Source organism: Ambystoma mexicanum, chromosome 12, assembly GCF_040938575.1.
Source record: "Ambystoma mexicanum isolate Mex_15411 chromosome 12, UKY_AmexF1_1, whole genome shotgun sequence".
NCBI classification, from domain to species: Eukaryota; Metazoa; Chordata; class Amphibia; order Caudata; family Ambystomatidae; genus Ambystoma; species Ambystoma mexicanum.
The window spans coordinates 118,642,671-118,667,514 of record NC_090936.1 but is presented as its reverse complement, the minus strand read 5'-3'; the positions used below and the strand labels follow the sequence as shown (position 1 = coordinate 118,667,514).

At 46.7% G+C, this 24,844-nt stretch overlaps 1 protein-coding gene across 3 annotated transcripts in view; it reads right to left on the bottom strand.

The window, feature by feature from the left end:
• Nucleotides 1-24,844, bottom strand: part of MPPED1 (metallophosphoesterase domain containing 1) — an 885,706-nt gene that overhangs the window by 432,102 nt on the left and 428,760 nt on the right. For all 3 annotated transcript variants that reach the window (XM_069628132.1, XM_069628130.1, XM_069628131.1), the window contains exon 3: nucleotides 11,132-11,313. In XM_069628132.1, the coding sequence (XP_069484233.1) occupies nucleotides 11,132-11,313 (182 nt within the window). The remainder of the gene's footprint in view (nucleotides 1-11,131; nucleotides 11,314-24,844) is intronic.

Here is a 24,844-nt window from a genome sequence, read left to right as displayed (position 1 = left end):
CCCGGCCATTACTGCCGGTGGGCAAGAGAAGTACACACCTCATGGGCCTCTGCAGCCAACGGTTTCATCTGTGGCGTGGGCCACTGAGGGTCACTCTGAAGGGCTGCAGTATGGAGCTCCGGGCTCTGCGCTGGCTGAAACTCTGCATTAGGATGTGGGGAGCCTAACGTTAGGCTTGTGCCGCTCTGTGAGCGTGAGCCCCTGGATGATGTCAAGGCTCCGTGCCTGCTGCACTTCAGCCCATAGGAAGCCCATGGGAGCTGCAGCATGTGTGCACTGGAGCCTGCCAAAAATGGTCCGAGTCCGACGGGCCGCAAATTTTGATCTTGGCGACCAGGCTCTTCTTAGGGACCCTGCATGTTGCAGCTGCAGACAGATGCTCCTTGGCTATTATCACACCTGCCGCTGTGCTTTTACAGAGTAATGCCTGCCATTAAGCAGGGGCTTCGACAGCTGTGGTTCCTGGCAGTGTGGAAGGCACTCAGGTGGACATCTTTCGTTCTCGCCCACCAGGCCACGCCCCGATCCTCCTCTCTTTCTTTTAAAATGTTCAGCGCTTCTCTTCTCTGAGGTTTTCCAAATTCCTGTGCCACATTTCCTTTGTTGTATCTAGAGATGATTACCAAAGCTTTAGCTCCTTTTTTCGTAAGGCACCTACCTTCATGCCCTTCTTGCCCAGTGGCACTGAACATTTAGTAGAGGGTGTGGCTAAGCGTCTTTGGCAGCTGCAGAGACTACACCTTTTGCTGGGAGTTGGCCCCAGAAACATTTATGGGTGTTCTCTGAGTCCTTTCATTTCTTTTCAAGCCGTTCGTTGAGGGAGGCTCCTGAGAATGGGATACAAATGCCTAGTAGGACTTTCTCCCAGACGTAATTGTGGATTGGTATGGAGATCACTGACTTCCTTTGTTTGTCGATGTGATCAAAAAGGAATCAAAAGGTCTGTCGGTGATGGGTATTCTGGAGAATCATCCTCTGGGGTTCAATGGTCCTCTCATTTGTCAGCTGTGAAGAAATTATCAAGGTGTCATGATCATCTGTGTCCTGAGGCTTCTCCTCGGTGTCTGAATGGGGCAATTCCTGTTTTTCCTGCTCCACTGGGGAAGATGAGTCTTTCCTCCGAGTGCTTCTTCTGTTCTTTCCCCAAGAGCATAACAGTGATCCTGGTCGTCCCATCGATAAAGGTGCCACGGTCTGTGGTGGCAGCGATCATGAATGTTCTGGAGAACATGGGATTTCCGTTCATTCCGAAGGATTTGGTGCTTTGGTTGGAAGCAGAATACTTCTATTGCGCTCTGACAACAAGATCTGAATAGAATGAGGCATGAACCTGCATCGTTAGAGGGAATTGGGTTTGCATGAGTGGTTACTCTAGCTCTTACAGAACAGAGAATTGCTCCCTAGATGGACCCGCTGTCACAAGTCCTCATTGGCATCCTTAATGGATTACCTTCTCCAGAACCTCTCCTGAGCATTCACTTACTTGCAGGGTGCTCCTCCATTTAAACAACTGAGTCGTATGAGTCGGAGAGTTCCGATAAGAGGTCCTACAGGGCATTGAAATCCTTGTCAATACAGTGTTCCAAAATTTCCTTTGGTAACACCTTAGAAATCTGCGTGGATGATATTGCTTTTACAGTGCTCTTCTGCTTATGGTGTAGCCTGGAATCATATGTTTCTTTTCAGGCAACTGATGGTGCACCTCCCACTGCAGTTGTTGCCAAAGCAGTCGGCCCAATGTTGTTGATGAGGTTGTTGACATGTAGTGAACAAGCAACCCGTCAATGAGGCTTTGGCCTCAGTCATCCAGGATGTAGTTTGTTTCGCCATTGATGAGTATGCCATTGTTGATGAGGTCATTAAAATTAGAAAATCACTGTTGACAGTGCTGAGGAAGTGGTCTTTGTTGACAAGGAGAAAGGAATCGACGAGGCCCTCGAGAAAGTCCTCGTCAGCGCCACATTCTTTGTTGCCCATGAAGATTTGATGAATCCTCTCTCATAGACAGCTTCTTGGTCAAGAAATCCATTGATGAGCAATGATATTTTTGTTTATGTTTCCTGCTCGTGGACGATGCCATTGTAATGCTCACCTAGTATCCATGGGGACGTCACTAAGCCTGTTCTGATCTCTTACGACCTCGAACCCTTCCCTGGAGTCTACTCGACTGGAGACTGGGCCTGAAACACAGGATTGGTAGAGTTTAACTCCCTATTGTCTCTGTGTGCTTGAACCCCTTCTTCCCCGGGGTCCAACCCTTCCCTTTGATCCACAGCTCACCTTGTTTTCCTGTAAAGTGTGCTCTCCGTCCTGCTTTCAGCGCAGGGGCGCATTGATTGATGCAGGCTTGTTGCTGCCTAGTTACTTCACTGGCAACAGTCCGACAGTTAAGTATAATAAGTCTTTGAACAGTTCTCCAACTTCGTTCCTTTCCCTCCTTAGATGATAGCCGGCATCCAGGGATGGCGACGTGCTGCTGAGATGAGTAGCGCTGAAGGTGAGTGAGAGCGCGATGCGCGATGCGACCCTTTCGTATTTGTATTGAACTCAGTTCTTTTTCTGTGTCTTTTAGGTGCTGCGACGTTTTCAGCGTGGATGCCGGTTATGAAGAAGAAATGCAGTGAGTAAGCGCGGTATGCGGCGCCTCTAGATGTTTCTAGAAGGTCGTGAATGAGAAAGCAATACAATACAAGTGGACCTTTCCGTTCAGCCTACTCTTTGAATGGCAGGGTGTCCAGAGGCGTATCACATCACTTCAGGAAGGAGCTGATCTGCTGCGCATAGACTTGGAGGATGACCCCGCAAGCTCGAGGCAAAGAAGCACGAGCGGCCGTCCCAGATCGAGGCCTTGGGAGTGGACGACAGTAGGAGATAAAAGGAGGAAAGGACCAAAGGACAACAACCCACAAGGATCAGGAAAATGCGGCGAAGGGAGGGATCAACCTTAAGTGGAACTCTAAGCAGAATGGACAGAACTAGGGGTGGTGGGCCTCTAAAAGGAGTATGAAAGCATTGGGGTCACAGGAATAGCAGCCATTTTGGGAACGGAAAGGGTGATATGCCCGAGGTCGGAGTGGAGAGAGTGCAGGAAGGTGTAGTCCTTCAAGGGGGCGGGGTGAGAGGGGGGTGGGAAAAGGGGGGTTCATGGGGGGGGTTGGCAATGAGCACCAACTGGAGGGAGGGGCAAAAGGATGTTACCAAGTAGCGGCGACCACGTATGGATAGGGGTCCACTCAAGTAGCTAACTCATAACGTAAGAGGGCTGAATACCCCTCTTAATAGGAAGAAGTTGGAGCATTTTACGCAGAAGGAGGGGCCGGACATTATGGGGCTTCAGGAAACACACTTGGTATCCAGGGACCAGGGCAGATTAAAACTGCGTGGCTTTGACCAGATCCTCCATGCCTCAGGTCTTTGTAAAGCAATGGGGGTAGCCCTGGCCATTCGAAATACAGTGGATTTCAAAATCTGTGATGTGATTAGGGATAAAGAAGGGAGGTATATAGTGGCCAGGGGGAAGTACCAAGAGGCCCTGAATACAGTTGCAGTAGTATATGCCCCTAACTCGGGTCAGGAGCAATTTTTGCATCGGGTCCTGAAGGTGCTAGAAGACCAAGCATGGGGGCAGATCGTCCTTATGGGCGACCTCAATATAGCATGGGACAGGGAAAGGGACAGGGGTGGAAAGCGGGTGTGCGGGTGGGGAACGGTAATGTCTGCAGAGTTGAAAGATAAGATTGGTAGGATGGGGCTGCGCGATGTTTGGAGGGAATTAAAGGGAGATGAGGAAGGTCACACCTTTTTATCAGGGGTCCACGGATCGCAGTCCAGAATTGATTATATATGGGTCTCAGCAGGTCTGGTGGGTGGTATCCGGGAGGTACATACTGGGCCGATAGGAATAGCAGACCATAAAACGGTTTCCATGGTGCTAGCTCTAGGCCGGAGGGGGAAGGGAGTTTGGGGTTGGAAATTCTCAGAGGCCATATTGAGGGACCCGGAGGTGCAGGGGGACATTGAGGAGAAGATCAAGCTCTTTTTCGATACTAATAGGAAGGAGGACACTGGCGAAGGTATAAGGTGGGATGCTTTCAAAGCCACTCTTAGGGGGGAACTGATTGCAGCGTCTGCTCACCGAGTGAAGCAATTGAAAATATTGGAATCCCAGTTAGAAGCCGAAGTCGAAGCAGCGAGACAGGCGGCGGGTGGTACCCCCTCCCGGGCAGCAATGCGGGTATATAGGAAAGCGGTGGGCCAGCTGCAACTTTTGTGCACTAAAAAGGCAGAAGGAGCGCTGCTGGCTGTGAGGCAAAAATACTATATGAAAGCCAATAAACCTGACGCTCTCTTGGCACGCCTATTAAGGGGTAAAAGGGCGAGAAACGCGATCACGGTGTTGAAAGCAGAATCGGGCATTCGGGTCACAAGGCAAGAAGAGTTACAAGAGGCTTTTGCGGAGTACTATGACTCCCTATACGCCACTCAGCACCCCCGGAGCGACACGCAGGAGAAATTCCTTCAAAAGGTGCACCTGGGGGAAATTAGTAGAGACGCGAGGGAAGCCCTCAACCAAGAAATCTCAGAGGAGGAGGTGCGAGGGGTGATTAGGGCCCTCCCGGCTCACAAAGCTCCCGGCCCAGACGGCTACACTGCAGCTTTTTATAAATTGTTTATCACGCAGCTGGCCCCCGCAAATGACAGCACTATTTAACTCAATCAGGCAAACAGGCAGAGTCGCCCCATCCATGGAGGAGGCAAAGGTCACCCTCATCCTCAAACCCAATAAAAACCCCAAGGAGAGATCTTCTTACCGCCCCATAGCCTTGATGAATATCGACATGAAGATATTCACAAATATCCTGGCGAACAGACTCGAGACCATCCTCCCGGGTCTTATCCACCCCGATCAGGCCGGGTTCATTAGAGGTAGACAAACTGCGGACAATATCAGGCGAGTGGCCCATATAGTTGAAAAAGTGCAGAAAACGAACACTCACGTGGTCTTGGTGGCGCTGGACGTGGAAAAGGTTTTTGACCGCGTGGAGTGGTCTTTTTTGTTTTGGGTAATGGAAAAGATGGGCTTTGGGGAGGGACTTTATGAGGATGTTTCGAGCTAACTACCAGGACCCCACCATCAGAATAATGGTGAATGGAAGGGCCTCGAGGAGAGTAATTCTGCGGCAAGGAACTAAGCAAGGCTTTCCACTCTCCCTGATACTCTACGCGATTTACCTAGACCCGCTGCTCCAAGCAATAAGGGAGGCTGGGGAGATACAGGGCATCCCCTTTGGAGGGGAGCAGCAGAAGGTTGCTGCTTTCGCAGACGACATGCTGCTGATGTTGACCGAATGCACCAAGGGATTCAATACAAGCAAGTGTGACTCTGTTGGAGTCATTTGGGGAAGTATCGGGCCTAAAGATGAATACTAATAAGTCGGAAGTGCTGAATTTGACCTTAAGGGCAGAGGAACGGGACAGGCTAAAGGAGGGCACTCGTTTCTTGTGGAGCCCGGGAGGGATTAGATAATTGGGGGTGAGAATTACGGCAATGTTGACAGGGTGGTATGCGGCCAACTTCCCCCCGCTTCTCAAGGCGATTAAAAAGGACTTCCAAAGGTGGAGAGGGCTTAGGGTGTCTTGGGTCGGGCGGATAGCCGCGGTCAAGATGGTCATATTACCACGACTGCTTTACCTATTCCAGGCGATCCCGCAGCCGATTCCGTCAAGCTTCTTTAAAGAGTTGGGAACACTGACCAAGAGGTTTATCTGGGAAGGGAAAAGGGCTAGGGTGGGTGTTAGGCTCCTGATGGCTCCTAAGGGAGAGGGAGGGCTGGCACTGCCAAATTTTCGGCGATACTATGAGGCTGCACAGCTGCGCATCATCAGAGAATGGCTGAAGGGCGAGAAGAGAATGCAAGATAAACTGTGGGTGAGGATGGATAGGGCGGTGGCGCACCGCAACCTAGCTGAAATATTATGGCTGCCCAAGTCGAGTAGGCCCAGGCATCTTTATGTGAGCGCTATTACTAAACTTATGGCTAATACCTGGGCCAAGCTAGCGGGCCCTGGGGGAATAACCACATTTCCGTCCCCCTTCACCCCCATTTTTGGTAATGGGGATTTTACCCCGGGTTTGGAGAAAGGGGCATTTGCGAAATGGCAGGAAGGGGGTTGCAGGAAACTGGCGGATATGTTCCGGGGAGGGGAATTGTTGTCGTTTCACGACTGCAAGAGGGAATTCGCAATTCATGAGAGTGAGAGACTGCGGTCTGCGCAGATACGGCATTGGGTACTGCACCCAGGTGTTAAAAAGGCGGCCACCCGAGACCCAACGCAATCTGAGAGATTCCTCCTCACTAATGACGGATCGAAAGGCCTAATTTCCAATATATATAAGATTCTGAATAGTGCTAATGCAGACACCCAATGGGCCTATATGCGGGAATGGCAACGGGTATTGGGGCGGGAGATTGATAGGGCAGATTGGGAGAGGCTATAGAGGAGAATACCAAAATTGGCCAAGGCATCCCAACTGCAAGAAGCTTGGTACAAGATATTGTATGGGTGGCACTATACCCCTGCCCGGCTCCATAGGATGTACCCAGCAACTTCGGGGAAGTGTTGGAGGGGTTGTGGACTAGTAGGTACAGCGCAACATATATGGTGGACATGCCCAAAGATTAAACCATTTTGGGGGGAGGTACGGATAGCACAGGATCAGGCCTTCGGCCCGGGTGATGAAAGAACGCCGGTGCACATCCTCTTAGGCATTCGGGAACACAGCTGGGGCGGGTGAACCCAGAGGGAGGGAGAAAGCAAAAGCGATACTGATGTTGGCAGCTATGATGGTAATAGCACAGAGATGGAAATGCACAGAGGTCCCTATGTGGCAGGACTGGCTCCGGAAAATGTGGGAAATAGTAGCTCTGGAGTGGGCGACTTATGCCATGAACAATAAAGTGCAGAGCTTTGCGGCGGACTGAGGTGAAATGTTGGAGTTTCTTAAAGATGACTTTAGGGTGATGTGGTGCCCACAGCGCCTTAGACTGTTGGACCTACAATGAACATGGAGTGTCTACTTAGCAGGCTGGCGATTTGGGAGATGGAAGCTCGTTGTCTGGAGGTGAGGGGGGTGGGTTAGTGCGGTAGGGAGGGGGGAATGGCTCCTGTTTTCTGTTTAGCATGTTGAAAAACTCAATAAATAAAGTTTTCAAAGAGACCAGGCACCAGTCACAACGACAGGGGGACATTAGCACAGGAGGGGGAGAAGGAAGGAGACGGAGAAGAGAGTTTTGAAAAGTTTCCGGAACTTAAGTAGATCTGGCTCAAGTCTGATATTCTTCGCTATGTTTTGATAGGCATATCTGGTTGTGAGGCTGAAAGTCTTGAACTGTAAATTTCTCAAGAAGCCCCTGAATTTCTGCACTTAAGCTGGCTGGTTGACCTTAGCCGTTCCCTGAGGACTCCCCATAAAAAGCTACACCAGGGATGCAAATTCCAAATGCAAGCCTGAGAGACTCAAGCAACTCAGTACACCAGAGTCATCCTATTCCTGACCAAGTTGATTCGCAGAGCTGTTTGTATTGGCTACACTAGTCAGTGGTATATGTTGTTCATGGTTTTTAGTAGGCTTCTCCTGTGTACAATCCAGTACCAATAGGACTGCCTAATTGTGTGAACTCTGAAAGCGATTTGGGCTTGGGTCCCAGGCACAGCCCTGAGAAACACAGTTCTGTCATTCATGCATGTGTTGAGATGCTGGAAGGTCATGACATTGGATGACTGAGAACAACAATACATCACACAATGTCTATGATATGTGGCTGCGAAAAAACCTTTCAAGATCTATTCACGGGTCGGTGCATCTTACCACTCCTGCTGGATCACTGTATTCTGCTGCTGTCCTGCAAACAGAGGCTTTATTGATCAATCATGGGCCACTGTGGCTAATAAGAACACTGCAAAGGCTTCATCCTTAAATGTTTGTTACCACTGTGACATGAACTGTCTAGATGCCTGCACCTAGTGGACAAATCTTGGGAATGTCCTGCTGCATGGTTCCACAGTGTAGCAATGGGCCTTTTCAGCAGAATCACCCCACATTCTAAATTGTAGAACACAGCCACAAATAGGTTTGAACTTGCATTACGGGAAGGGGTCTGAAACGGCAGAGAAAGTCTGACCACGAGTTCGTTGAATACAACATGGGGCAATTCACTGAAAAGACCTACCTGTAAAATTGTTGTACCGAAGGATCCCTTAAGAAAGACTGATGCTACTTTTGAAAGGTGTGGGTCTTCTTTTTTCGCCATTTCTTGTTGGAAAGGTCCTTCTTGAGATTGTCTCTGCTTGCCAAACCAGGTCCCTTTGTTCATTTTGTCTTTTGCGGGATTCGATGGTGAAGCCTGCCTCTGGCTCCAGCGTGTCTGGCAGGGCAGGAAGGGAGGGAGGTGTCAGAAACTCCCTGTGCTTAATCCCTTTGGTTACAGGAATGCACCCAAAGGTAATTAGGCTGGCTGGTTGGCTGTCCTCGAAGGACAGCCACCCTGCTGTGTGATTGACAGCTCGGCTGCGCATTAATGGGAGAAACCTGCATAAAAGGCGAGGCCTTTTGCTTGGAAGGTAGAGTCGACCACTGGACGAAGGAATCCGAAGAAGAACTTGGAAGAGACGCCTACTGCCACTCCTGGACCATTGGTTTGCCCGGTGGAGCACTGCTGCAGTTCTGAAGCTCCGAATTCGCCTTGACTAGAGAAGCCCTGCAAAGGATGACTACTCCCCTTGGGTTGGTGGGACCAATCGACCCCAAGACAAACTCATCTGGAAATCCTCTCAGAGCTTCCTGTACGTCCATTGCTGCTGCAGGAACCGATTGCCAAGGAGAGGAACACTAGAATCGAGTGTGGCGTCTTTAAGTCAGACCGGAGCTACAGGAAGATCCTCTGGACTTCCATGAAGCAGGGCTGACCAAGCCTGAGCCACTGAAACAGAGTGCGGGACCCCAGATGCGAGGAAAGTCCATAAGGTATCCGAAAGCCGCAGTAGGGCTATTTGTGAGAAGCTGAAACCGTGAAGTGACCCTGATCTGAAGTTTGCCCATTGAAGCAACCGACCTTCACTTCGTAGTGCAGGAGTCCCCTGACATCCTCCCTCTTGTCCCCACGACTGAGGCCCTGGAACAACAGGATCTGCAGACCTACAACTGGAACAAAAGCCAGCTGGAACCAATTTCTTCAGACCTAACGTACTGTAAACTCTTGTTGTGTAGTCTTGCTAACTCTCATTTGAGACTTGTCTTGGTTGCTTTTGCCGAGTTGCTTGCAGCTTTGCCCCTCACAAGCCTCCGAGCTTGTGGCCCAACAGTGATTTCATTTCCTACAAAGACTTCTAAAACATTGTGCAAGACTTTTTACTTACCTTCAAGAAGTGCTTCAGCTCCCCTAGACTTTGCTCAATTGACAATGGCTGGCCTGGCTCCCTGAAAGACTCTTCTATCCTCTGGCTTTGTGCTTGAACTATGCCTCAACAAATGTCACACATTCTATAACTTGTGTATCTGGGAAAGGGTTATTTTACTTTGCATTGGGGGGGGGGGGGGTTCAAAAGTACTCAACTGATTAAGAATATTTGTTAACCATTGTTGTATTCCCTCACTATTTTCCTTTTGACACCAAACTCAGTGTTGCTCTAAATGTGCCAGAGATATATCAATGTCCACAGTGTCCTAGTTATTTAAGTCACCTAAGGGTGTAAAGGGTGTAGGAAGTGTCTGTGTGCCAACCCAAGGTATCTACAGAATTTGTAAAACTAAGGGCCTCATTACACGGTAGGCGGAGGACCAAGGTGCTATTAGCACCTTGGTCCATGCCGGTAAAAAACCGGCACCGCCTTGGTGGAAAGGGGAATTACCGCCCTATTCCAAGGTTGGCGGGTCGGTAATTCCCCTTTCCCTCATTACCCTTCCCCATTCCCATTTTTGCCCCATAGGGCTCTATGGGAATGGGGAAGGCGCTAATTACGGTGCCGCAAATTGCGGTACCGTAATTAGCACCCTGGTCCCTTTGCGGGTTGGTTTTTAACGCCTGCAAAAAGCAGGCGTTAAAGTCTCCAACCCGCAAAGGGACCTCGTAGTAAGGCGGTAAGTGTTAACTGTCACCGGTACCATTAACGGTGACCGTTAACCCTTACCGCCGTCCGTGTAATGAGGCCCTAAGAGTGTGTATTTTTTTAAGGATATTGTGTGTTACATATATTGCCCCCTTCTAAAGAAGGCTTATTCAAACGGACTGTTAAATAAATAAATAATTGTTTAATCAAGAAACCTTGAGTGTAAGAGTTTATCTGGATACTAGTCACTGTGAAACTCTGTGTTGCAACCCTACAGCTGGCAATGACCCCTCTTGAGATAAGCCTGGCTGCTCAGTCACTATCAACTTGTGTAGTACATGCTTATACAAAATGTTGGGTTAACTACTGCCAAGAGGTCAAGGCAGGTGCAGTCTCCCACAGGGTACTGCATACAATCTTGCCTAACACCACATCAACACTAAAGAATACAGAGAATTTCTAAAACAATGCTAAAGATTCCATAATTTTCTGGAAGTTATAGCAAGCCATGACAACTGCTATTTTATTCCTTGAACGCTTACGTTTCAATACATATTGGACTGAAGACTTCCCCTGCAATCCGTTACCTGTTCTATACTGAATACTTACCTGTTTCTTTAAATATTTGCCCTGTACTTGCCCTATTGAAGAAAAATAATTATGTTGACTACTTGCTGTGGACATCCCGATTATTCAAAATAACACAGCTTTATACTGTTTTCTGATATTCCAGATTACCTTTTAAGAGGTGTGATTTGGCTGCCCAAACACAGCTAACCGAGGTTACACTTGAAAGAGTTCAAAGCCTAAATAGATATGTGAGAGACCTCTGAGGCACTAAACAGTTAGAGAGAGCCTCAGTCCAACCACAGATATATGACTACAAATCACTCTGAGAATACTGAAGTTATGGAGACACTCTTATGTTACATTAAATGTCATGATTTGATTCTGCTTGTCTACTGATTCCAATGACAGAAATCATTACTCTTGAAAAAAGTACACACTCATGTAATATACTCACCTAGCCATTCATTGAATTTCCTAACCTCACTTGGAAGTCCAAGCTCAGTGAAATCACCAGCATGGATCAGAATATCTCCATATGGCATCTGTATTGATTCCGTTCTGGAATGGGTATCAGAAACACAGACAAAGCGAGTGTATCCTGGAGGCTTTGGGGCATCATGAGGCACAGGGTCCACCCTATAGTACATACAATTAAAGAAGCATATATTTTAACTTAGATCCTGTGTGAGAAAGACACCCTAACACACCCTCCCCACAAGTCATCAAGAGAAGCAAATAGGTATTTTTGGTAACAATAGTTCTGAACATCAGCTCATGAGACACAACCAATATTCTCACTAGCATACAGCCAGAAAATGCATTTAATTCTTCTCTTTCCGTTTTGTACCATTTACAATGAACACATATTCAGGAACAATGTAGGAAAATAAAAATAGAAGAAAACCCCACTTCCCTCTAACAATAGCCCAGTTTGGGCATCTTCTACTGATGCGCATGTTTATAATATTCTCTGTAAAAAGATGAATGGCGATGGAACCCTTGTCTATCTTTTATTTCTTTCAACAGCAATAGGAAAACCATTTGGTAAGGCCTCTGAGACACTAAAGAAATAGCAAATCTTCAGAAACAATGCAGGAAAAGCAAAAGAGAAGAAACATCTACATACCTGTAACAATAGCTCTCCATCGTGGTTATCGTCTGCTTAATCATAGTGTTTTTGGATACATTCTGTTGATGTATATTGTGAAAGGTTTTAGTATAAACCATAACACAATAAATAACCAAATTTAGCCAAGAATAAAAAATAAAAAATCCTTATGCATTCTTTATAAAAAGGGAAATGGTCAAGGAACACTTTGCTATAGTGTTAGATCTTTCAACAGCAATTGTGACAACTATTTTGTTAAGGTCTCTGAGGCAGTGGAGGGCTGAAAAAGGCAAGGCGTAAATAACAACTATTACTGCTTTTTGTCTCATGAAAGAAATAGTATGGATTTAGTGATGTGACAGAATTTTGGTATGCGCATTTATGAAAACTCATACTCTAGAAAAACTATTTTGTACAGGTTTGTAGCTTTCCCTTCTGCAGAATCTGCTCTGTACTCAGCATCTGTATTCTGAGCTCAAGAATCCTGTGGCAGGGGCCAACCGGAAGGTTGGTGGTGCCCCAATGTCAGAAGAGGTTCCTACTGGACTTGACTCTTGACATTCCTTTGGCAGGTCACTTAGGAGTCACCTAGACAGTCGACAGGTTGTCCACCCAATTTTACTGGCCCCAGAGAGCTGTACAAATAATGGAATTGGTAAGGTCCTGTCAGGCTTACCAAGCATCCGGTAGGTCTGGCGGGGCAACCAAGACCCCCATAATTCCACTACCAGTGATTGGGCAGCCTTTTGAGAGAATTGGCATGGACATTGTGGGTCCTTTGGATCCTCAGGGAACCAGTACATTCTGGTTGTGGTACACCACGCCACCTGGTACACAGAGGCTGTACCCTTGAGAACCATCAAAGCCCCAGTGGTGGTAAAGGCTCTGATAGAGATATTCCTGTGTGTGGGATTCCACGTAGATATTTCTGGAAGGGGATCAAACTTCATATCTGCGTACATAAAGGATATGTGGGATGAACTGAGTTACTTACAAGCTCTCCACCACCTTTCACCCAACAACAAATGGTCTATTTGAGTGGTTCAACAAGACCCTGAAGGGCATGATAGGTGGATTGAAAGAGCACCTGAGGAGCAAATGGGATATTCTCCTGTCATACCTTCAATTGCCACAGAGCTATCTAGGGTTCAGTCCCTTTAAGCTCCTGTTTGGCGATCCTGTTAGGGGTCCACTATGCGAGAAGCATGGGAGGGCAATCCCAAACTCCTTCCCATGACTTAGTGGGTTATGTGCTTGGCCTGAGATCCAAAATGGCCAAGTACAGAGAAGAGAGCACACAAAGTCTGAAGGCCAGCCATGAGCTCATGAAGCACTGGCATTACCAGAAGACCACAGTGACAAGAGTATACTCCAGGACAGATGGTCTGTATTATGGAGCCTGACAAACCCAGTGCCCTTCATGATAATTGGACTGGGTCCTATGTGGTACTTTAGAAGATCAGTACCTCACTGATCTTCTAAAGTACCACATAGGTCCCAGTCCAATTATCATGAAGGGCACTGGGTTTGTCAGGCTACCTCATTGACATAAAGACCCCCAGGCAAACACACAGGATGTTTCATGTCAACACGGCTAAAACCTCATAGATGGGCTCACTTGGTGATGGCACTTGTGGCGGACAACGAGACTGAGGAGGAGACCAAGCCCCTCCTAGACTTGCTACACGCAGAGTCCACAGATTGGTCTCTCGAGGGAGTGCAAATCTCGCCAGACATGAGTGAACAGCAACTGCGGGACTGCCAGCCGGTGCTGGGCAGGTACACAAGTCTGTTCTCAATGACTCCAGGCAAAATGTATTGGTGCCTCCATGATATTGACACTGGAGACAGTAAACCGGTGAAGAGCAGAATTCACCCCAGGGAGAAGCAGAGGTCCAATTCAGGATGAAGTCTTAAGGACAGAAATGGGTTTCTGTAATAACCATTCAATTGAACAAGTGTTCGATAACAGACTGATTTATTTGAGCTTCTATCATTAAAGTTGATATGTAAAAGGCAACACATACAGAATGCCTAACATGCTTTACAACAAAATTGATGCTTTCAATGCTTTTAAATGTGCTTCGTAACAAGAAGAACAAGTTACTTACCTGTGGTAACGTTCCTTCAACTGAAACTTCCTCCCACGTATTCCTCATCTTATGATATCTCCCAATCCTGCATTAGCTGCTTTGGAAAAATGTTCCAGCAGGGGGTGCTGCGTGTCGATGCCTGTTGACTCAATGTCCCTCGAAGGCCTCCATTTCGATGTCGACATCATCAATGGTATATAGCGTGCCCAGCGACCTTGGCTTCAGTTGTGTTTTTTGCGTGTATTGGATTATCCTATGCCCGACAGTTACTCACCCTGAAAGAGCGTTAATTGCAATAACAAGGACATTCTACTGCAGGGTAGGCTGGGAGGGGCGATGAGGAATACGTGGGAGAAACATCCAGCCAAAAGAACATTACCACGGGTAATTGACTTGTTCTTCGAATGGATTGTATCCTCCCATGTATTCCTCATCTTATGATAGACTCCCAAAGCAGTGCTTGTATTTCCGGAGGAGGGAGCCCGAATTTTCCAGTCTTTAATAATAATTTCGGAGTTCCTTATTGGTCTGGGTGTACAGAGTGTAACACTGCCTTCCCAAAAACACCTTCCCGGCCTGAGGAAGAGTGCTTGGTGAATGTGTGGATGGAGGACCATGTGGCTGCCGCACAAATATCCTGAATTGGGACTCCCCTCTGTAAGGTAGAGGAAGTAGCCATGCCACTGGTCGAATGTGCTCTGAGACCGTCAGGAGGATCTTTTCCAGCTAATCGGTAGCATTCAGAGATTCCCAAGATGATCCACCTAGATAAGGTCTGTTTTGTGACCACCATACCCAATTTATGACCTGTGTAACCTCTTATCTTAATTTAGACATCCTGGAAATGTAGAAGCTAAGTGCACATCTTGGGTCAAGCCTGTGTAATCTCTCCTCTTCCTTTCCAGGATGAGGTGGAGGATAAAAAGAAGGTACAATGATTTTTTGAGTTAAATGAAACTCAAGGTACAATTTTTGGTAAAAAGGTAGGTTTAACCTTAAGTCCTTAAAAAAAAACAGTGTAAGGAGGATTGCAGGACAAGGCTTGAAGTTCACTCACCCTGTGGGCTGATATAAGAGCCACTAAAAGGGTGATCTTTTAAGTTAACAATCTTAAAGGACAAGAGTGAATAAGAGTGAAATGGGACTTGAAAAGGAACCGGAGGAATCCTTTAAAAACTGACCAGTGGAATTGTGAAGTAATATACCTCTTCAGAGGAGCGCTTAAAAATAGATAGCGCTGCCAGATCCCTTTAATTGTGCCAACCTGGAGCCCCAGCCAGGTGTAACAAGAACGATAACACCATAGGTGTACTGCATGTAAAAGGGTCCACGTTCTTATCCCTGGACCAGCTGCAGAATTTGTTCCAACTGCACCGGTATAAGGATTTCGTTGCTGGCCTTATGGCCGAAAGCAAAATCTCCATTACGTCGTCCGAGAGGTCCCAATCCTTACATCTCAACCTCTCAGAAATCATGCGTGAAGGTTATGTGTCTTGACCTCTGGATGGAGAACCCAACATTCCGCTCGCGAGAGAGGATCCTCTCTTTGTGGCAGACGTATTGGAGGGTAGATGGACATGTCCAGAAGGTCCGGGTACCGTGTCCTCCTGGCCCAATCTGGAGCAATTACAATCATGGACTTTCCGAACTTTCTCAACCTCCCGATTACTTGAGGAATGATGAGGATTTAAGGAAATGCATAAAGGAGCAGAAACTCCCAGTCCACTATGAATGCACTCCCTAGAGCTCCTCTTGGGGAAAATGCCCTGGGGCAGTACAACTCGCACCTCTGGTTGGCACTAGTCGTGAACAGACCCACTTGAGGGATTCCCCAAAGGGCAGAGATCTCTTAAAGGACTTCCTGCGCTAGTTCCCACTCGTGGGAGACTGTGCTCTGCCTGCTCAAGCATCCTCTGCTGTCTTCTACTCTCCGGCTAGGTGAACGGCCGACAGGGAGATTCCTTCTTGAATTGCCCACAACCAGAGCTGTATTGCCTCTCTGCACAGTGGTAGTGACCCTACATGTCCTCTCTTGTTGAGGTAGTACATGGCAACTGTGTTGTCTGTCATTATCAGGATATTCTTTCCCTGTACAGAGGGCAGGAAGGCCATCAGCGCTAGTCTGATTGTCCTCAGCTCCAAAATGTTGATGTGTAGTTTGAACTCCGATGGGGACCAAGGTGCGCTGATTGTCAGATTGTCGTGGGCTCCCCATCCCGTGAATGAGGTGCCCATCACTACAATTATCTCCAGCCATGGTTGCCAAAAAGGTTCTCCCTTCAGAATGTTTTCCTGGCAGGTCCACCACAGAAGGTACTGTGCTACTCTGCTTGAAACTTGAAGAAATTCTGACATCCTGCCTGAGAATTGTGACCATTGAGTCCTGAGAACACATTGGAGTGATCTCATTCTCAGGCAAGCCTCTGGCACCAGGAGAAAATGCAGGATGCCATGAGGCCGAGCAACCTGAAAAAAAATAGAAGGTCGGAAGACGCTGGACAATCTGGAATTTGGTGACCATCTGCAGAATGTCTTGAACCCTCACCTCATGTGGCGAGGCTTTTCCCAAGAATGCGTCTAGGACTGCCCTGATGAATTGGAGCCTTTGAGATGGTATCATGTGGGACTACTTGAAATTGAGGGGGAAGCCCAGTCTGTGGAGGGAGTGACAGCTGGAGCTGAAAGGTTCGAGGGCCTGTTTGGGAGAACAGGCCCTGGTCAGCCAATCATCCAGGTAGGGGTAGAGGTGAATCCACCATCTCCTGAGACTCGCTGTCACCACCGCCATCAATTTGGTTAAAACCCTCAGGGCGGAGTTCAGCCTAAAAGGCAGAACTCGAAACTGATAATGAGAACTGCCAACAGCGAACCTCAGGTACTTTCTGTGCTTGTGATCGATTGACACATGAAAGTATGCCTCCTGAAGGTCCAATGATACCATCCAGTCAGAGGGCCTGAAGGATCTGAGAAAGGGTAACCATCTTGAACTTGTCCTTCCTGAGGAACTTGTTCAAGTCTCTTCAGTCCAAAATGGGTCTCAATCCTCCATCGTTCTTGGGGATTAGGAAGTAAGGGGGTACCAATCCTTGTTACTCTCCGCCACAGGTACTAGTTCTATAGCACCTTTCTCTAGCAGGGTAAAGATTTCCTTTATAAGGAGCAGATCTTGAACTTTGAAAGAGCTGTTCCCTGATGGATGACTCTGAGGCTTCTTTAGAAAGGGAAGGCAGTGACCCTGGGCAACTGTTTCCAATGCCCATGCATCTGAAGTAACACCCTGCCATTCTGGCAGATGCTGTGAGTGTCTGCCTCCCGCTGGGGTCTTGTGGACTAAGGCTTCAGAGAGGTGTTGAGGGGGCTGATGCAGCGGCTGATAGTAAATTAGCTGTTGCGTGGGTGGTCTTAGTACCACTTGCCCGTCCACCACGGGGGAATCTTCTCTGACCTCTTTGATTCCAGTCCTCTCCCTCTTCCAACTGAGGAGTAATTGCAAAAGGACCTGCCCCTCCAATCTGATCCAGTGAGGCGAGGTTGCGGTTGTCTGATTGCAGCACCAAGGGATTTGGCTGCTGCTTTGGAGGTCTGCAGCTTCTCAAGGCTCTCGTCAGCCTTGCTGCCGGATAAATGTGTCCCGTCAAAGGGCATGTTAAGAAGTCTGGACTGCACATCTGGAGCAAAACCAGAATTTCTCAACTAGGCAAATCTTCACATTACAGTACTAGCCGCCATAGCCCAGCGGATATTGTCAGCAGAGTCGAGACCTGTCTGGAGGGATTTGCACATTGTATCTTTCACATCCTTGACAATGTTTAGAAATCCATCTCTTTCTTCCCCTTCAGGGATATGTTCAGCCGCCATCGTTATGCAATAACAAACGGTAAAAGTGATTTTAACGCATGGCATTTGCCGATTTAACTGCCATACTCCCCACAGGGAAAATCTTTTTTGCGTCATAACGCTGGTTATCTCTGTACGGGGGGAATAGTTGGGTATGCATTTTGTTTGGATGTATAAGTGGCAGCCTGAACTACCAAAACATCGGGAGTTGGATGCTTTGTGAGATAACAGGGGCCACTGCGTGACGCTCTGTACTTGTCAATATTTTGTTCACTGTCGGAATTAATTCTGGCATTTCCCAGTTGGCATTCACTCGCCTTTGTAGGGCTACATGAAAAGGAAGAATAGGGTCCTCCTGGGGTCCCTTATCTAGAGTATCCGTGAGGTTGTCTTGTTCAAACAGAGGTGCAGGCCTACTCCAACCTAGATATTCTACGAACATGGACATCAGTTGTCTGTAGGATCCATCAGCATGGTCTGAGGGATCTGGTCTTCCAAACTCAATTTCTGGTGAAGTGTCCAACCCAAATTAAGGATTCTGGGACCCCTGGTGCCCCATACTAAAACCCAAACGGACGTGATTCATCCGAAGATGGCTGAACATCCTCATAACTGAGGAAAGTATTTCCTTGGTAATGGGGTGTATGTTTTCTCAACATCCCTCAAGGGTTTTGCAATGTTGGTCGCAATGACACAAAAGTCTTTGACGCCGTCGACATAGACGTTGAGGGCTTCGACGGCTGTGGCATCGAGGACTTTGTAGGCACTGACGTTGAGTCTTTCGGGGCTGATGGCGTCAATGACTTTATTTTCGAAGAAGCCTTTTCTCCACTCGAGGGACCCTCCGAGGGCTTCCGTGGAGTTTCCTCCCAAGGGCACAGAGGTTTTGTCCTTTGCCTTCTTTTTGTCGTGTATGTCGACATGGGCATGACTCTTATCGTTCTTCGAGCGGGTCAAGGCCGAATTCTCGAATACTTTGAGCATTTTAAGTCTGAATCCCTCCCATTCAGCCGGTGGGGCAGATTTGGTCAGGCAAGTGACCTGTTCCGGGGAGGAACTCGGCAACGAAGATGGCGATCTGTGGCTCCTTTTCTTAGAACGCCGTGAGGATGATGACGAGTGGTGTCACCCACTGAATGACCAGGGACTTTTAGCTTTCTTTCGACGAGGAGAGAAATCTCTGGACTAGTCAGAGGGTCCCGTTTTCGACAGTCATCAAAGGGGATTTATGAGACCTACCTGCAGCTAACTTACCTCTACGCTCTTTCGGGGCTTTCGCTGTCATTGATAGGCAGGACTCACACTCCGATGTAAAATGAGTGTATCCTAGGCACCACAGACACACCTGATGGGGGTCTGTGAGGGACATTTTTGCCCTGCAGTTTTGACACATTTTGAACCCCGATTTCAGAGTTTATGACGATGCCATTCTTTATCACTGAACTCGAAGGTTTCTAGTCTTGGGACCGAAGCACACTGATTTCCGAAGCAATAGCTCTTGCGGAAAAATGGAACTGAAGCCAACGGTCGCTGGGCGCGTGATATACCATTGATGAGCTCAACATCGACATCGAGATGGAGGCCTTCGAGGGACATTGAGGAGACAGGCATCAACGCACAGCGCCCCCTGCTGGCAAAAATCTCTGAAGCAACTAAAGCTGGATATGGAGATATCATAAGATGAGGAATACATGGGAGGATAAAATCCATTTGAAAGATACATTTTCAGGACAATTACAAGCAGTAAATTAATCTTCTTTCCACTCATTCAAAAGTAGGAACATCTCCAAAAATCCTAATTAGTTTTCAATTTGAAAATATAAATGCCTACAATGCCAGAATACTAGGGCAGCGTTTCTTAGGCCACGCTAAAATAGCCAAGGATATTCTAAGCTGATTAAGACAAGGTCCTTCAAATTTTGGTCAATGGATTCCCCTCACAGTTTACTGGTTGGCTTACGTGAGGAAAAAACATAGGACATTGAAATACATTGGTGCCGATTCATGGAAACCACTTGAGCGGAATGTTATTTACCCTAAATGAGAGTCAGACCTCCTAAGTGTCGCAAAAGGGAAACATGCCAGAAAAGCAATACATGTTGCATGAAACAAAAAGCTTTCAATAAGAGCTTGACATTCCAGGGAATAACATCTGCTGTGAAAGTAAAACAAGGGAGCAAGGGTACAGGATGAAGGTGCCGGCATATATCATGCATTGGGAAAGGCAAATATCTAGCTTATGCGCCATGTATCTATTAATCTAAAGTGAACAATAGATACACTCAAAAAGGAGTAGAATTCGGACAACAATATTTCTATGTCATATATATAAATAAATACTTCTATGTCATATATATAAATATTCTTAGAATATTTATATATATGACATAGAAGCATTGTTGTCTGAATTCTACTCCTTTTTGAGTGTATAAATTGGTCACTTTAAATAGATTAATAGGTTAATGGCACATAGGCTAGATACTGTTGTTTATGCTTCTTTGGGCTTGTAGCCAATTTCTTGGTCCTGTGCAGCCTAGATGTACCACTAGACAAATGTAGTAACATGACAATTCTGAACAAATAAATTTAAAAGTGGTCAGCGCAGTGGAGTGTAAGCCCACATCTTACCTTAATATTTTATAATATTGCCTCTCCTTTTCAGTGCATGAAGGAGAAGCCTGGCTACCACAAGTAGCAAGAGTCAGGAGAGGCATGATCTTCCCTGTAAGCAGCCCTACAGATAAGGGATCTATCGGCCACTTTTACTCCCTAAAAATAGGCAAATACTCTAAAAAAAATTAAAACAGGGAGTACAAATACTCCGAACAAAAAATAGGAAACAGACACGTTGCGTGAGCTTGTGGCCCTGCTTTCAACCACACAGCTCCATGGATGTTTGATCAGTAGTGCACGTAGTACCACATGAAGAAACTACCATTATTACTGCCTAATTGCAACATAAAAACATGAATCTTTTAATGTGTATGAATAACCAGGTGCAAAGAGATTATTATTACAAAAACATTTGTTTTCCAGTTGAATGTTTTTCTCACTTACAAAATACTCCCATTGTGAATTGGGCTTACATGTGTACTCCCTAAAAAAATCATTTTACTGCCAACTTTAAAAAATACTCCCACATCAAAATCTTATCTGGAGCACTGCCTGTAAGAAGTGGAACAACATTACAAACACATAATTGTACCTTGCACTCCTACTTTAAATGAAATTCGATACAAAAGAAACATCTAAACATCAAAACCTATCAAGTGTCAGTCCAGTCCCCAAATCAATTAGTAACTTTTGGAAGGGGGAACACACTTCTGTAAGTAGAACGTCTTTATAAAAGCTGCAATATTACTAAATACCTTAAGTAAAAAGAAGAGGCACTTTAAGAGCGTAGACAACCTATTCAAGATGCACTTTAAGACCTTGCCTTGTGGCAATGTTCTGGTTCTGGCGACTGAAGGCTCAACTCCTGTTCAAGGAGTGTTCATTTGCCACCTGATGCCATCAAGGGGCATTTCCCACTAGTGCAAAAACAAAATGAATTCCTGTCAACACACATGCGGTTCGCAGTGCAACATGTGCAACATGTGTTCCACCTTTTTAGGTGTGCACCTCTGTTCTGTACCACATGCACTTAAAGTTGTATATTTGCATTTTTCTTTCTGACGAATATCTGCGGCACTTTCTGCATGAACAACAAAACAAAGAAACCACACTCCAAGTTTAAATGTGTTGCAAGGTCAAAGCATGATAACATTAATATTGATGGTCACACATGTTTCCATGCACCACTTAATGTAATGACCTGGAAATAAAGATAAATTATACGCTGCTTGACAATCTTTGTTCATGTTCCAAACTGGCCCTGTCTATAGTTTGTTCTTGATACAAACACATATTTGGCGTGCGCCGGAGTTGGGAAAAATGTGAAGAAATGTTGGGATGCACCCCCAGCTCCCCTGTCCCCCCAAGAGGTTTAGATTGAGAGACATAGGCTAGGAGCATTTGTAGATGATGACACGAAGTAGCAGGGGGAGGGGGAGGAATACACCAGGGGCGATTGTATATTGGAACTTGTAGTAAGTGTAGAGGCTGTAGCCATTATGTATGTGTAGAGGCGAAATTTGCACTGAACCGCCCCATTTTGGAAGCTAGGCCTCCCTGCCAGAACCTTGTACCAGAGAATAATAGTTATAAGGTCCAGCAGTAGTGCACGCTTCAATTCTCATTTTCATTTTAGGCAGCAGACAAGAAGGTAATTCTTTCAATTAAGACATAGCCCTTCATTGTTTCACACTGCAGGCCACATATCATAAAAGGAATGTGAACTGCAGAGCATGTGTAGGGTTGTGCCTGTCCCTGAAGGATGCTCCCATGGGAGGCAGGTCAGAGGTCTGGAGCTGCCAAAACCCCCATCCCAGATTTAGAGTCCACTTGCCCCCAGACCCACCACCATTCTATTTGAACTGCCAGATGCCCATTATTGGAACCCCTAAATACCTCAACAATTGACTGATTAGTGTGGTTACTGAGGGCAGTGGGGGCGGGGGGGGGGTGTTGCGCAACTACCAAGGAGGGAACCAAATTGAATGGCCCTGTGATTTGTACTACAGGTGCACAGGGTGAGAGTAGAAAATGTAGGCTAACGATGGAAGAAGATCGACACAATGAGCGGTGGCCAATCACCTGGTGCGTGCTGCGAGAAATACCATATGTATATAGGCACCTACCAATTAGAATGATGAGATAATACTGTATATTGTTTGTGCCACGAGTGATGCTGCTGTCCTTTAAAATGTCTTGTTTGCTTTCAGTGCGCTCTGTGGCAGTAGGATTTGAATGGCCCTGCTGGCAGGGGCGTTGCTAGGGGGGGGCTAAGGGGGCTATAGCCCCTGATCTTTTGGTTGTAGCCCCGGATAGAATCTCAGGAGCTACAGCCAAAAGACTAGCTAGCCCCCAGTCCCAACAGTTCCAACATCAGCTTAGCCCCGGGTCTTTTCCAGACCTAGCAACTCCCCTGCCTGCTGGCATGTATTTTCCTGTATGAGAATGAAAACTTGGTTATCCCTGAAAAAGGCGTAGCTTGCTTTTTTGACTAGAGTGGTGCATTTTCTCTTGACTGGTTGTCTGTAGGTCCGCCAACACAACACAATACACACAAGATGAGTAAGAAAACACCTGCAAGATTTTCTATGCCACACACATGTGTGATGGCGATGCAAGCCAGCTTGCACCTACGTGCACTCTCCTGGTAAAATTACTTTAAACACGCATTGGCAAAGCTAATAGTTGGGCGATTACTTATGTTCTTTGCATTTTGCATTTATGCAAAGAGAATGGGAGTAGGGTGGGTGGAGGTAGAGAGTGTGGGGGTAGGGTGGGTAGCTGTGGGTATAGAGTGTGGGGCTAGGGTGCGTGACTAGGTTAGAGAGAGGGGGTAGGGTGACTGGTGTTAGAGAATATGGCATATAGAGTGTGGATGGGTGGGAGTAGAAATTGTGTGGGTTGGGTGGGGTATAGTGAGTGAGGGAAGGGTGTGTGGGGGTAGGGAGAGAGGGTAGGGAGGGTGGGTGGTGGTAGAGAGGGTGGGTATGTAGAGAGTCGGGGCATTGTGAGGGTATAGAGTGGGGGGTGGGGTGGGCTAGAGAGAGTGTGGGTAGGGGGAGTGGCTGGGGTAGAGAGTGGTGGTAGGATGGGTGCTAGAGAGTGTTAGTACGGTGGGTGGGAGTAGACATTGTGGGGTTAGGGTGGGTGGGATAGAGAGTGTGCAGGGGCTGTTGGGTAGGGTTAGAGAGAGTGCAGGGAGGTGGGTTGGAGTAGAGAGAGTGATATGATATGAGTAGGTGTGTGTGTGTGGGTAGAGAGAGTAAAGGGTAGGGCGGGTGGGTGGGTGCTGGTAGTTGGTTAGGGACAGAAAGAATGAAGAACAAAGCAGCCTCAGGAGGACGCATCGAAAGTAGCCCAAACAAAACCCAACCGGCCCATGTATTGGGTGGTGGTAGAGTGGGATTGGGGTAGGTGGGGGTAGAGAGAGTGGGGATAAGGGGGGTGGGTGAGTGAGGGTAGAAATGCAGCCTTGGATGACCTAAAAAAAAAAGAACAGCTGTCAAAAATAGCCCAAAAGTGGCCCAACTAACCCCGAAATAGCGCAATCTTACAAACTTACACATTACTGCATGCGGGCACCCGACTTGATTCTTGAAAGCGGGCACCCGACTTGATTCTTACAGAGCTGTTGATTTGGAGCAAATATTGTTAGGGAAATCCTCAATGGGTAGTACAGCAGGGGAATTTGGTAAAATAAACTTTACTGAGTTCGCATTTTCATGTTGTGAAATTGCCAGTTTCTATGCCAACTAGGTATTCTCAGTTCAAACCCTGCTTCTCTCTCTGTAACAATGGTTTCGGCAATTTAGTGACACAAGCACCAGAAAAATGAACTAAAACCAAAAATGGCATCCAATGCTGACATATGCTGGTGCTCACTGTCACGCGCAGCGTGCAATGATGCCACTGTCAGTGAGCAGCAGCATGTGCGTCCATGATACTAACTGGCTCCAAAAGAAAGAGAGGAATACTGTGTTGTGCCCTAAATTATTAAGAAATATAGAACACAGTGAAAATGAAAAAAAGTATTGACGCTGCTCAATATAAAGCAATTTTCATATGAAAATACACGCTGAAAACATTTTTTAAAACACAAAATTCACGACAACAGCATTCTTAATAATGGATAACATCAGATAATTAAAAAGAAAATTCATGCCACAATAATATAAAATCCTAATCAACACGGTCATGTGTACCTTATGAATATACAAAATGCCATTCCTGTGTCAATACTTCTACATAAATGTGCCAAACCAGTTTACATCGTCATCAAAATTGTTTATGCAGATAAAATAAAAGTCCATTAACATACATAGCAGCAATACACAAAACTTTCATCAATACAGTTAAAAACAGTATCCGAAGTTAAGAGTTTACCTCCAACAATTTACAGACACGTTTCTCACTCTACAGTCCCGCTTGAGAAATGTCAATAATACCCAGGTCACAGAACATGAATCAACTGTCAGCAGAAAATAAAGGGCCGGTCGGCATTGCACGCAATTAAACT